Source organism: Gracilinanus agilis, chromosome 1 (genome assembly GCF_016433145.1).
Source record: "Gracilinanus agilis isolate LMUSP501 chromosome 1, AgileGrace, whole genome shotgun sequence".
Classification (NCBI taxonomy): domain Eukaryota; kingdom Metazoa; phylum Chordata; class Mammalia; order Didelphimorphia; family Didelphidae; genus Gracilinanus; species Gracilinanus agilis.
In genome coordinates this window covers 128795077-128809484 of record NC_058130.1, presented here as the reverse complement: position 1 = coordinate 128809484, position 14408 = coordinate 128795077, and the positions used below count along the sequence as shown (strand labels likewise).

Below are 14408 nucleotides of genomic sequence, written 5' to 3'. Positions count from 1 at the left end.
GTGATGGGCTGGGGGAGTGCCAGGGGCTTCAAGGAAAGCAACCAAGGCCGACTCCCTCCTGCCTGGGTCACTGTCTGGAGAGAGAAGTAGGAGGGAGCATGAAGTCAGGTGACATGCAGGAGCCCTCACAGGGGCATTTCCCATACCCAGCTCCCTGTGCACAGGGAGTCCCAGAGGGAAGAGACAAGTGGTCTCTCGGGACATGCCTCCTTCCAGCTCCCTCCTCACCCACCTCACATGAGGGTCTCCTCATAAGAGCGGGAGGGGCCAGGGAATACGGTTGAAGGTTCCTCGGACACAAAGCTAGAGCTTCCCCCAAACTCCGCCACAGTCTTACTACTACTGTCCTCTTTCTCCCCGGAAGGCCTACTCGCTTGCTTCTGCCCGGGCGCTTCGGCCTTTGCTGCTGGCCCAGTCGTAGTCCCACGATGAGTCTTCATGTGGGTGAGGAGATGAGAGCTCTGGGAAAAGCGCCGGCCACAAGCAGCACACGCGTATGGCCGCTCCCCTGTATGCGTTCGCTGGTGGGTGACCAGCACTGAACGCTGGGAGAACCTCTTCCCGCACTCCGGGCAGGGGAAGGGCCGCTCGCCTGTGTGACCCCGGCGGTGCTTGGCCAGATTGGAGCGCTGGGCAAAACCGCGGCCACAGTCCGCGCAACGGAAGGGCTTTTCCCCAGTGTGGGTTCTTCGGTGCCTCTTAAAGTCTGAACTGTGGCCAAAGCCCTTGCCACAGTCGGGACATCGGTGTGGCTTCTCCTCCGCATGTGCCCACTGGTGCCGAGTCAGGGCTGCGCTCTGCCCGAAGCGCCGCCCACACTCCCCACAGGCGTAGGGCCGTTCTCCCGTATGTGCCCGCCCGTGGGCTGTCAGGTGGGCCCTCCGGCTAAATCCGGCCCCACACACCCCACACACAAAAGGTTTCTCCCCAGTGTGGCCACGCACGTGGGCAGCCAAGTGGGAGCCCCGGGCGAAGCGGGCCCCACACTCAGGGCAGGGGAAAGGGCGTTCCCCAGTGTGTGTGCGCCGGTGCCGGGCCAGGTGAGAGCCATACACAAAGCTCTTCCCACAGTCCGCACAGCGGTGAGGCCGGTCCCCGGCATGGTAGCGCTGGTGCTTGGCCAGGGCTGCTCGCCGCCCAAAGGTCTTTCCACAGTCTGAGCATATCCATGGAGTCTCTTCCTCCAACATGGAAGAAGGCTGGGGGTCCGCGAGGAGGCTCCCCACCGATGGGCCAAAAGGTAGCAGTCCACTGGCACAGGGGTCACAAGGCATTGCTGTCCCATCGATGAGAGAGATCTGGCTCCCTAAGTGACCCGGAAGAGGCGGGGCATCCACCAGCTCATGGGCTACCCTTTCTCCAAAATCCTGAAGGGCTAACATTGGGAGGTTCTCTCCATGAAGCCAAGATTTGGGTGGCAGCGGGAAGTGAAAGTCAAGGGGATGTGAAGGGCCTTCCCCCTCCCCAAAGCCATTCCCCAATTCGGGGTAGGTCCTCTCTATAACCGGGGCTTCGTTTACAGGCTCCAGACCCTCCGCCCCCAGCTCCGCTCCCTCACTCTCTTCTCGTCTCACTTCCTCCCTAAGATCGGAGCACTTTCCGCCCCTTCGATGCCGCTGGAAGTCTGCTCGAAGCCTAAAGGCTCGTCCACAGTCAGGGCAGCAGTGAGGCTTCTCTGCAGTGTGGACAGCCTGGTGGCGGGCAAGAGCCGAGCTCTGACTGAAGCTACGGCCACACTGGGGACAAGGGTACGGCCGCTCCCCCGTGTGGGTGCGTTGGTGAGTCACCAAATAGGAGCGTCGGCCAAAGCCGGCTCCGCAGAAGGAGCAGCGGTAGGGCCGCTCGCCCGTGTGGATCCGCCGGTGAGTGACCAGATGGGATTTATAGACAAAGCGCTTGCCACAGTCCGGGCAGGGGAAGGGCTTCTCTCCCGTGTGTGTGCGCTGATGAATGGCCAGGTGGGAGCGGTAAACGAAGCCCTTCCCACACTCCTCACAACCGAAGGGCTTCACGGCTGCGTGGTAGCGACGGTGCTTGGCCAGCCCAGAGCGATGAGGGAATACCTTCCCACACACGTCACAAGTTGTCTCTGGCCTGCCCCCGGCCGCTTCCACCACCGCCGAGAATGCCCAGGGAGGCAGGAGAGGGGCCCCTGCCTCCCCGCCATGGAGAATGGGCTTCATTTCCTGTCCTTCGGTGACCATCCCTATATTGGAGGGGTCTCCTCCCCATAAATCTGTGGGCGGGGCCTGGACAGAGTCATCGGGCCCCCAGGTTCCAGGGACATCTCCCACTCCATAGGCCGCTGACCATACTCCCGGCGGCTCCGACTCTTCCGGAGTCTCCAGAGGGCCTTCGTCTTCCTCCTCCTCCTCCTCCTCCTCTTCCTCATTCCAGAACCAACCACCTGAAAGAGAAAGATGAGAGAGCTGAGCAAGAAGTAAGCGCTCATTTTAGAATAGCCGGCACCAGGCTCGAATTCTGGCACAGGCAGGCTTCTGAGCCCCGCGGATCCGAGGCGGTCACCCTCACTCCCGACTTCACGGGGCTACCAGGAGGGCATCCATGCGTCAACTCCAAAGAAATAAGAGCACCGTGATTATCATTGCCCTCTCTCACCCTCTGCTTCATTACGGTGTGGGCAAGATCCCGAGCTCTCAAAGGCTGTAAGAGAGGAGTGGGAATGCCAGGAAGGCCTTCAAAGCCAGAAAGTTTGAAGTCTGGTGATCCCTGTGAGTCTCCCGAGGACTAGCCTCGGTAATATGAGGGGCTCCTAACAAAACCGGCCTTGGGGTCCCATCCCATAAGGCAAAGAGAGTATCCAGACTCTCCCCACCCCACCAGGGGCTCTCCAGGATGCTGGAAGAAAGCTCCAAGCCTGAGGGCCCTCAGGGCAGCAGTGGGGCTTCTGCCGTTTAGAAAGCCAGGTGCCGGCAAGGGCTAAGCTCTGACTAAAGCTGGACCACAGTGGGGGAGAATCAGATCATCCCACCAAAATGACAATAGCAAATGTCTGTTGTTAAAAGTCAAGAAGACCAAAAAACAGTTTTCAGGAAAAAATACATAATAAAAATTTTTTAAATAAAAGCAAAGTAATTTTTTAAAAGGGAAAGTGTAAGAAAAAAACACACCTACAATGGAAGTTTTCAGAAGGTTGATTTTGCCCTTTGGCATCAAAATTAGTCAACAAATATAAATTAAGCACTTAATCACCAATAAGATTCATGCAGGGCAGGGGGCTGAAATAGCTAGGTCTTTTCTCCAGGGGCTCAGTGACACAGACCACACCCCAAAGCTGGATCACCTGCAAATTCTTCTCCCAAAGCATGCTGGTGACTTACTAGAAGGTGAAACCAGGACTTGATGCAAAATAGATAGTAAAAACAACTCAAGTACTTCCCTTATCAGTACTTCCCAGAATGTAAAGCAGTCCATCTAAAAAGGACTTTTCCTTGGCTGAGAGCAATCATTCACTGTGCAACTGCCACACACCTTCATCTTCCCTAATTATGGGAATTTACAAAGCTTGTGTTAAGAGATATCTGGGAAGCTGGGTGGCTCAGTGGATTGAGAGCCAGGCCTAAAGACAGGAGGTCCTGGGTTCAAATCAGACCTCAGACACTTCCTAGCTGTCTGACTCTGAGCAAGTCACTCAACCCCCATTGCCTAGCCTTACACTCTTCTGCCCTGGAACCGACATGCGGTATTGATTCGAAAGCAGAAGGTAAGGGGGGGGGGGGGAGGGGAGGGGAGGGGCTAGAGAGGAGGAAGAGGAGAAGAAAAAAGCAGAAACTCCTAAAATTATTGCAACCTAGCTTAGAGCTTTGCTAATAAGAGTTCTCAGTCAATGCTTATTTAAATCAATTAGATCCCATAAAAACCCAGTCTTAGGTGCACAAGGGATTTTTTTAGTTTATCTGTTCAAGCCACTACCAAAAGAAGGCATCCCCCAAGCAATACCCACCCAACTGAATGCCTCTGGTATTCTGCCCAAGGCAGCTCATTTCACTACTGGACAGTTCTAATTGTTAGACTTTTTTTTTCTTATATTAAGACAAAAATCTAAAATCTACCTCTGACAACTCCTGATCACTGCTCCTAGTTTTGCTCTCTGGGGCCAAACAAAACATATCTAATCCATCTTTCACAGAGGCTTTCAAATACCTGAGAACAACTATTACTGTACACTGTACAATGTTCTCTCTGGACTAACAAGCTCAGTTGCTGAAATAACTCCTGAGAATCACAGAGTTAGAGCTGAAAGGGACCTTAAATCCAACTCCTTCATTTTTCTCAGATGAGAAAGTCAAGGTACAGAGAGATTAAGAAATTTGTTCAGTGTTCAGGGCATGGTTTTGAATCACCTCTCCATCACGGTTATCCTCTTCATCATTTCTCCAGCGTGAATAAATGCCTAAATGTAAAACTAGAACAGAATATAATAACCTACTTCAATGTGGCCTTGGATCCAGTTAACTTTGATAATGTATATAAGGAAACCACTATACAATTAATTTAAAGATTATTCTATTATGCTCATAGTGTTAAAATGTTTGGAAAGAAAAATAAAATTTAAAAATGTCTGGTCCCTTTAAGAAAATGTTGACCTGAAGAAATTACAAAATTTAACAAAGGGGGCAGCCGGGTAGCTCAGTGAATTGAGAGGCAGGCCTAGAGACAGGAGGTCCTAGGTTCAAATTTGGCCTCAGACACTTCCCAGCTGTGTGACTCTGGGCAAGTCACTTGACCCCCATTGCCTACCCTTACCACTCTTCTGCCTTGGAGCCAATACACAGCATTGACTCCAAGACAAGGTAAGGGTTTAAAAAAAAAATTTAACAAAGAAGTGATTCAGTGCTAACTGAAAACAGAGGAAAGGAGAAGTTATTTGAGTAGTTGCTATGGTAATTTTTCTTTGATTAAAAGGGGAATCATAACAAGGTACCAATATATCACATACTGTGTATATCTAGGCACACCTGAAACTAGACTATGAAACAGAATATGACTTTTATGTTTCTGACTTGGAGCAGGAAAGATCAAGAAAAAAGGGAAATGTGACTTAAGGTCTTTCCTGACATAATTAACAAGGCAGCTTTGGCCCTTATTTGGGAAATAGCCTATAAACTAGTCATCAACAACACCTCATGCATCCTGGTGGCCAGAGAGAGTCCTCCAGAAAGTATTCATAGCTTAGGGTAAGTGGGTGAAAAATACCAGATCCCCAAAGGCTTCAGGGTTTTCAAGGGGCTCAAGTACTTAGAAGCACAATAGGTGAGAGAAAGCAAAGGTGTCTCTGAAACTGAAAGAAAAGCCAGAGTTAACCTCAAAGGTCTCTCAAGAATTTGTTCTTAACCTAGTTGTGTTTTTTAAAAATATTATTTCAACATATCAAGGATCTTCAGTTTTATCTGCATGGGCACTCCTTATACTGATGCAGATTAACTACAATTCTATTATGCCTTAGTAAACTTTTTCTATATAGGAAAATCTCAATGAGGAAATAAATGCCTTCCATCAATATGGATCAACACCTATACAGCAATTTTATAGGAGGTGCCTGTATGCATATAGGAGAGCCTGCCTTAACCTTAGGATATTCAAGCCTTACTCTAGGCAAGTCACTAAACCTCTAGAGAAATTCTTAAGAACTACCAGTTTACATCCATGAATCTTTTCTTCCCTTTGAATCAGTTCCCTATCATGGATAACCCACCTCCCAAGTTGTTTACCTTCTAATTAATTCTAATTGCATTGATTTTGTTTGTGCAGACACTTTTCAATTTTATTCAATCAGCAATTTTCATTTTATATATCCTGTAATCCTCAAGAACTCTTTCCCCATCTACAGATGCAAAAGGTTATTTCCTTCTTTGCTCTTCTTATTTGTTCATATGACCTGTATCCATTTGGAGTCTATTTTGGAAAACAGTGCAAGGTATTGTTCTAAACATAATTTCTGCTATACTGCCTTCCAGTGTTCTCAGCAGGTTTCCTCAATAATTTGCCCTAATGATCTTTACCATCATAATTCAGGCCACTGGGTATATTGAACATTTGTGACAATGTTTGTTTACTTTAGATCCTAGGTTCCTAATTTACCCTTTATCAACTTTTCTATTTTTTTAACCAAAATCGGATAGTTTTGATGATTATTTTATAGTATAGTTTGAGATCTGGAACCCCTAGTAGAATCTCCTCCTCACTTTTTCATTTTTGAGATTTTTGTTCTTTTGTTCATTTAGATTAATTTTATTAATTTTTCTACCCCTCCAAAATGGTCCTTTAATAGCCTGATTGATATGGCAGTTAATAAGGAAATTATTTTGGATATTATTGCCATTTTATTGGATTCATATTCAACCATGAGCAATTAACCTCTCTGAATGTTTAAGTCCATATTTCTATAAAAAATATTTTATAATTCCTTTATATTCCTTTGCACTTGGTTCTTCAAATATTTTATACAGCCTGTAATTATTTTAAATGGAATTTCTCTTCCCCTTCTTGTTGGGTTATACTGGTAAAATGCCAAAAGGCTGATGCATTTGTGTGGGTTTCTTTTATGTCCTGCTATTTTCCTGAAGTTAATTGTTTCAATTAATTTTAGCTGAATCTTTCAGGTTCTCTAAATATGTCATTATATCAATATAAAAAGCAGTAAGTTTATTTCCTTTTTGGACTATACTTATTCCCTCAGGTTTTTTCCAATCTTATCACTAGAGCCAGAATTTATATCAATATATCAAGTAATGGTGATGATAAACATCCTTATTTTACCCTTGATTTTAATGGAATAGTCTCTAATGTTTCTCCATTGCATATAATGATAGGTTTAAGCTTAGATATAATTTGTCATATTAAACAAAGGTCCATTTATTCCTCTGCTTCTAAACTTTTTAAACATAATTTGCTAAAAGTTTTGTTGGGCCTTTACTATTGCTCTGAATTCATTTTTGTCACCACACATACACACACACACATCATTTCAGCTGTATATGTACTGTCTATTCCCTTTTGTTGAATCTCTTTCCCCCTTACCCTATCACTGCTCTTCTCTTGCCAAACCTCAGCCCTGGATTACTCTCTCCTAAACTCTTATTCACAAGTGATAAACAAAACTGGAGAAAGCCTTACAACCATGCTGACACAGTGCATTACAAACTTATGCTATTCAGTGTCAACTGGGCCCTCACTGTTGTAAGACACTAGTTTTCCTAATGGTCTACTATCTCAGTTCCCATAGAAGCTATTCCAATCCTTGTCTTCATTCCTTAAGCCCACCCACACAACCTCTTCTCCCCTCACTCTCAGCTGAGGGCTTTGCCTCTTTACTGAAAATAAAAGGGAGACCATTCAATATATGTACCCCTTCCTCTCACTCTCTTTATAACAAAACCCTTTGACATCATCTCTGGCTCCTTCCTCCTTTTACATGTGCATTTAACTCTCAACCATCCACTCCTCTCTTAAATTGTGATCTGTCAATTCCTCCTCTACTGTACTCCAATATGCCCAAAATGCTCTATCTTTAAAAAAAACCTTCATTCCCTACCATATCTTCAAACTATCATACTAAATCACTCCTCTTTCTCAGCCACACTTTTTTCACATCCTCTTCTCACCACTCAACCTTATGCAATTCAACTGCCAACCTAATTCAAATGAAACTACTCTCTCCAATAATTCCTGTACTTCCAAATCTGATGTTCTGTTCTCAGGTCCTATTTTTCCTCAACCTATTTATTACATCTGACACTACTAACGACTCTATCTTCCCAGATTTTCTCTTCTCTGGCCTTTATGACTTGTTCTCTGAGTTCACCTCCCACTTGGCTAACCATTCATTTTCAGTTTCTTGCTGATCTATTATCCACATCACATTGCCTAACCAGAGGGGTTCCCTAGGATTCTATTGTGGGCCATACTGAGGCAGCTAGGTGGTGAAGTAGAAAGAGTTCTGAGCCTCAGTTCACATCTTGACTCAAACTACTTACTAACTATATGATCTAACCTGGACAAGTCATGAAACCTCTATTTGCCTCAGTTTTCTCAATTGTGAAATGGGGATAATAATAGCACCTACTTTCCCAAGACTACTGTAAGAGTCAAATTAAATATTCATAAAGCATTTAGCACAGTGCTTGACATTAATTGGTACTTAATAACTTGTTTCCTTCTTTACTCGCTTCTCCCAGTAACTTCATCAGCTCCCACTGCCTCAACTACTAATCTCTAAGTAGACGACTCAAAGATCTATATATCTAGCCTATCTTTTCCCTGAGCTTCAGTCCCAACAACAATTGCCTTTTGGACATTTCAAACTGAACATCCCAAAGAATTCTTACATTCTAACTACTCTAAATTCTACTCATTATCTTTACTCAAAAAACATCCCCTCTTCCAAATTTCCCTATTTCTGCTGAAGATCCTACCATCCTTCCAGTATTTCAGATTCACAATGTCAGCATTTTCCTGGACTGATGATCACTTCTTCTCATCCGACATATCCAATCAGTTACCAGATCTTGACTTTTCTACCTTCATATCTCTTACAGCCAATCCATTTTCTCTACTTACATAGCTGCTGCCCTAGTTCAGACCCTCATTACTTCTTGCCAAGATTTTCTGCAATAGCATACTTAGTCTCACTCCCTCAAATCTCTTCCCAATTCAGTCCAATCAAAACACTGCTGTCAAAGTAATTTTCCTAAAGGAGATAACTTAGCATGACTCCCTTACTTGACCCAAGTTCAAAACTTTCCTATTTCTGCTTGGATAAACTGCAAACTCCTCTCTTTTTTTTTAAAACCCTATACAACTTGATTCTGCCCATTTTTGCAGTCTCGTTGGACATAACTCCCCTTCCTACATTCTGGGATCCAATCAAAGTATATTCTTTGCTTCTCACAGATAACAGCATCTCCCATCTCTGGGTCTTTGCACTGGCTATTCCCAATCTCTGGAAGGTACCTCCATATCATGGGGGGGGCGCTTCTTTTAAGAGTTGATATAGGAATAAAAAGAAGAGTATTACAAAGTATATACATTATGAAGTATTTGCAATTGCCTTTAAGATGCATCTTGGCCCAAAGACTTTCTTGATCCCCCCACCGAACCCTTACTATTTCTTCCTGTAATTCAATTAATCTTTTAAGTACATAGATGCTTTGCCATTTGATACATATGTATATATTATTTTTATTGTATTTTTGTCTACTTTGCCTTTAAGCATAATGTTGTTTCCTTGTTTGTCTCTTCTAACAATATCAATTTTTTAACTGCAGAGTTGCCTGAGACCATAATAAACAACAGTAGCTAGCATTTACATAATACTTTGGTTTGCAAAGCACTTTATAAATATCTCCTTTTATCCCTTCAACAATCCTGGAAGGTACATGCTATTATTATCTCCATATTGCATGAGGAAAACCAAGGCAGATATTAAGTGACCTGCCCAGAGTCATATAACTAAGAAGCATCTGAGGCTAGCTTTGAACTTGGGTCTTCCCCGACTCCAGGTTCAACACTCTATCCAATGTGCCATCTAGCTGCTTCTCATTAAATGCTATCATGATTACTATCCCTATCCTATTGGGGTTTTTCTGAAACACAAATTCTGCTCCAGTTCATCACTTTAATTCTGTATAAATCTTTATGTTTAATTGTGTTTCTTATAAACATATTGATGGATTCTGCTTTTAATCCATTCTACTATTCTCTTAAGTTGAAATGTGAGCTCATCCCATCCTCATTCACGGTTATTAGGAATATGAACAGTGTATTTCCTTCATTTGGTCTCTTTCCTTTGCCTATTTCTTTACAAAGGTGATGAAAGAGCAAGCAATGATTAATATGAGTGTGCTGTAACTAAAGCAATCTGCTTCAGCTGCATTACTCTGCCTGTATACCCTATGGCCCTAACCCAGATCAGTGGTCTGATTTACACTTTCTAGTTTTGTTTTACTCCTGACTACTTCCTCCCTAATGCTACCCTTCCTTCTTCCTCTTGTACCCATCTCTACTTCCTTATTAAATTTAATCTGTTACTACACTAACCTCTGTGAGTGTGCATATATGTGTGCTTGCACTCTGTCCTGTTCAGAGGAGGGAGGTTCCTGTGATACCTGTTCCTTCCATTCCGTCCTCCATGTTTGTAAACTCTCCTTCTGGAACCCTTCAATTGTGAAGAAACAGTATTTTTCCCTTCTTTTTCCTTGCTCTAATTGTTATTGTTGTTCAGTTGTTTTTGATTGTGTGACTCTGTGACCACATTTGAGGCTTTCTTGGCAAAGATACTGGAGTGGTTTGTCATTTCCTTCTCCAGCTCTTTTTACAGATGAGGAAATTGAGGCAAATAGGGTTAAGTGCCTGGACCATACAGCTAGTGTCTGAGGCCAGATTGTAAATTAAGGTCTTCTTGACTCCAAGCCTGATGCTCTACTCACTGCACCACTTAGTTGTCCCTTCTTTGCTCTAAGGAAAAGCAAAATGGAACAAGTTATCTCGAAGTCTATCTGTTTTAATTCTCTCTGTGACCTTTGAAGACATAAGAATTGTGAAAGGACATGTCTCTTCTCTTTCATTAGAATATAAGTACTTCCTCAGCAACTGGCCCTTAGAATTGTTCAAACATACTTTTCTAGAATTCTCTTTAATCTTCTGTTTGCAATCAAACTTTCTATTCAGATCTGTTAGTTTCACCAGGAATAGTGAAGAGTTATCATTAAAAGGCCAATTTTATCCAAAAAGATTTTATTCAGAGTTGCAATCAGTTGTAGGCATTTAGGTTTTTTCCTTTTGAAATATGCTTTCCAAGATTTTTTCTCCTATAAGTAGTTGCTGCCAAGTCATGTGTGATTCTGATTGTGATTCCTTGGTACTTTGAACACTTTCTTTTAGGACGTTTTCAGTATTTTTTTTTCTTTAAAATTTCTGGATTGTGGCTATGACATTCCTGCAGCGTTTTTGCCTTTTGCATTTTCTTTTAGGAAGCAATTGGTTAATTCTTTCTATTTTTACTTTGTCCTCTGGTTTAGGTAAACATGGTACGTTTTCTTTTCTGACTTTTCAAATTGTGAGATCCAGGTTTCTTTTTCCCAAATCAGTTTTTCTTGATGCCTTCCATTTTCTTCTTCTTTTTTCAATCTTTTGATCTTATTCTAATATTTCTTGCGTCTAAAGAAATTATTGAGTTCTTTTTGGTTTTGCCAAGAGTTCAGTCCTTAGTAAGTTTTCTACATTCTATTCGATTTACTTACTATTCTCAGTTTTTTCTTCCAGAACTCTTTATTTTTTTCTCTTCCTTTATTTCTTCCAAGTGCTTCTGTGGTCTCTGTAGCCAAATTATTCTCCCCTACCCCAGGGCTTTGATTCTATTTATTATAGTTATTTAAAAGTATTTATTTTCTATTCATAGTTGAGCTCTTTGTGGTGGCAAAAAACTGGAAAAAAAGGGTATGCCCTTCAATTGGGGAATGACTGAACAATTTGTGATATCTGTTGGTGATGGAATACTATTGTGCCTTTAAAAAGAATAATGAACTGGAGGAATTTCATGTGAACTGGAATGACCTCCAGGAATTAATGCAGAGTGAAAGGAGCAGAACCAGGAGAACATTATACACAGATATATAATAGTCTTCTCTATTAGTAACAATGCAATGATCCAGGACAACTCTGAGGAACTTATGAGAAAGAACGCTATCCATATTCAGAGAAAGAACTGTGGGAGTAGAAACACAGAAGAAAAACAACTGCTTAATCACATGGGTTGATGGGGATATGACTGGGGATATAGACTCTAAATGATCACCCTAGTGAAAATACAAATAATATGGAAATAGGTCTTGATCAATGACACATGTAAAACCCAGTGGAATTGTGTGTTGGCTATGGGAGGGGGCAGAAGATGGGGAGGGAAAGAACGTGAATCCTGTAACCATGGGAAAATGTTCTAAATTAATTAATTAAATAAAAGCTTCACCAAAAAATAAAAAAATAAAAATAAATTTAAGAAGTAGTCCCCACTGACACTCTGCAAATCCAAACTTAAAAAATAAATAAAAATAAAAGTATTTATTTTCCCTCTCTTTCCTACTTCCTAGAAGGAAGGCCTTCATAAGCATTATGTATAGCCAAGTGAAGTGATTCTCTCAATAGCCACACCCAAAAATGTACATATATCTCTCTCATTTGTCATTTTGAGTTCATCACCCCTCCAAGTGAAGCAGTTAGGTGGCATAGTGGCACACTGGCCCTTAAGTCAGGAAGACCCTAGTTCAAATCCAACCTTAGACACTTAGCTGTGTGGACCTGAGCCAGTCACTTAACTTGCCTTCCTCAATTTAAACATCAGAAAAATGAAGATACAAATGGCATCTACCTCTCAGTTTTATTGTGAAGCTCAAATAAGATAATATATGTAAAATGTTTAGTAAAGCACATGGCATGAAATAGGCACTTAGTAAATGTTTATGTAAGGAAACAGGCAATGTCTTATGTTTGGTTTTCTGAAGTCATCATCTGTTAGTGTAATCTCAAGAGTTCTCATTTTTCAAAGTTTTTTTTTTTTTATTTACACTGTTGTCTGGATATTTTCCTGGTTCTGCTCACTTCAGGTCTTCCCAGTTTGCTCTGAAACTGTCCATTTTATCATTCCTTTATGGCTCACTAATATTCCAATATACATATATACACCATATATACCATACTTTGCTCAGCCACCCAATAGATGGGCAACTCCTTACATTTCCAGTTCTTTGCTATGAAAAGAACTGCTATAAATCTTTTTGCACATAGGTGATCCTTTTCATTTCATTTTTATGGGGTATATGCATAATGGTGGTATCACAATCTCAAAGGTTTTATGCAATTTAGTGACTTTTACTCAAGTTACTCAAGATTTTGTCATCTTTGGCAATGCTTTCTATATTCCGTCTAGTAGGACCAGTTAGCAGTTTTATCATTTTGACAAGTCTGGGATATATGCCTCTGAAAGACAACAAATCTCTCTATTGTTAGTAGGTCAACTACTGCATCAATATCTTTCAGAATTAACTATTACCACTACTCTTTCTTCCTATTCTGCTTTGGAGCAGCTAGGAAGAGCACTGAATAAGACTGCTGGTCCTGGAGTCAGACCTAAGTTCCAATCTATTCTTACTAGATGTGTGACCCTGAGTGAGCACTTCAACTCTTGCTTCAATATCCTCAATGAAAAATCAAGATCCTGGGGGGCAGCTGGGTAGCTCAGTGGATTGAGAGCCAGGCCTAGAGACAGGAGGTCCTAGGTTCAAATCCGGCCTCAGACACTTCCCAGCTGTGTGACCCTGGGCAAGTCACTTGACCCCCATTGCCTACCCTTACCACTCTTCCACCTATAAGTCAATACACAGAAGTTAAGGGTTTAAAATAAAAAAAAATTTTTTTTTTAAAAATCAAGATCCTAAAAGAATCTGCTTCACATGATGGTTGCAGCAAATGAGATCATTTATAAAGTGCTTAGTACAATGCCTGTCACATAAATGTGTTGGCGAACCCATGGCACACATGCCCCCATGTGCCAGAGGGGACTGCTCATCTCCACAGCACCTGAGGAAGTTTTTCACAGGCCCTACCCCTCTGCCCAGCAGCCTGATGTAAGCACTTCCTCCCTCTCCAGTCTGGAATAGGGGGGAGGGGAGCCAGGCCTCACAGACAGCTTAAGGGCACAGTTTGGTCATGTAATCTCTAAAAAGTTTAATCAATGCTTAGTAAATGTTTGTTCCCTTTCCTTCCTCCCTCTGCCATTTTCTAGATGACCAATTACCTTAAAAAAACTTTATGTTTTATAAAATTAGTCACCCATAAAAATAAGCAATATGGAAATATGTTTTACATGATAATACATGTATAACCCAGATTGATTGCTTGCTAGCTCTGGGATGGGGTGGGAAGAGAGGAAGGGAGACGATTTGGATCATATAACTTCAGAAAAGTTACTGTGGAAATTTGTTATTACATATAATTGGTAAAAGTAAATAAAAGAACCTTTAGATCTACTTTTTCATTCCTTAGAGGAAAAGCAGTTCCTTACTCTTCAGAAAGGGGTCTCAGTTTGAGTTCTTTTAAAATAATTTTATGGTAAATAGTTAAATAGTTTCTATGTCCACTGCTCCTTTCTCCTGTATATGACATTCTTTTGTTCTCTAATCTTTAGATCCTTTTTGTTTTCCAACTAAAACCCATCTTCTGTTTTTTAAGGAACATCTGTTTTTTCTAATAACCTGGAATATGGAAGGGGTGGGGAGTGTTTCCCTGTTAGGACAACCAGTCTGTCCAGACTGGTATCCCAAAGAGTAGTTCCTTAAATTAAAAACCTTTATCTCTTGAAATTTATCATCACATGCAGCTTTATTCATCCTGAG

General features: G+C 42.1%; 1 protein-coding gene across 1 annotated transcript in view; it reads right to left on the bottom strand.

The window, feature by feature from the left end:
- Nucleotides 1-233: 233 nt before the first annotated feature.
- ZNF316 (zinc finger protein 316) overlaps nucleotides 234-14408 on the bottom strand; it is a 36147-nt gene continuing 21972 nt past the window's right edge. Inside the window, exon 5 of the mRNA XM_044677293.1 lies at nucleotides 234-2407. Within this exon, the coding sequence (XP_044533228.1) occupies nucleotides 234-2407 (2174 nt within the window). The remainder of the gene's footprint in view (nucleotides 2408-14408) is intronic.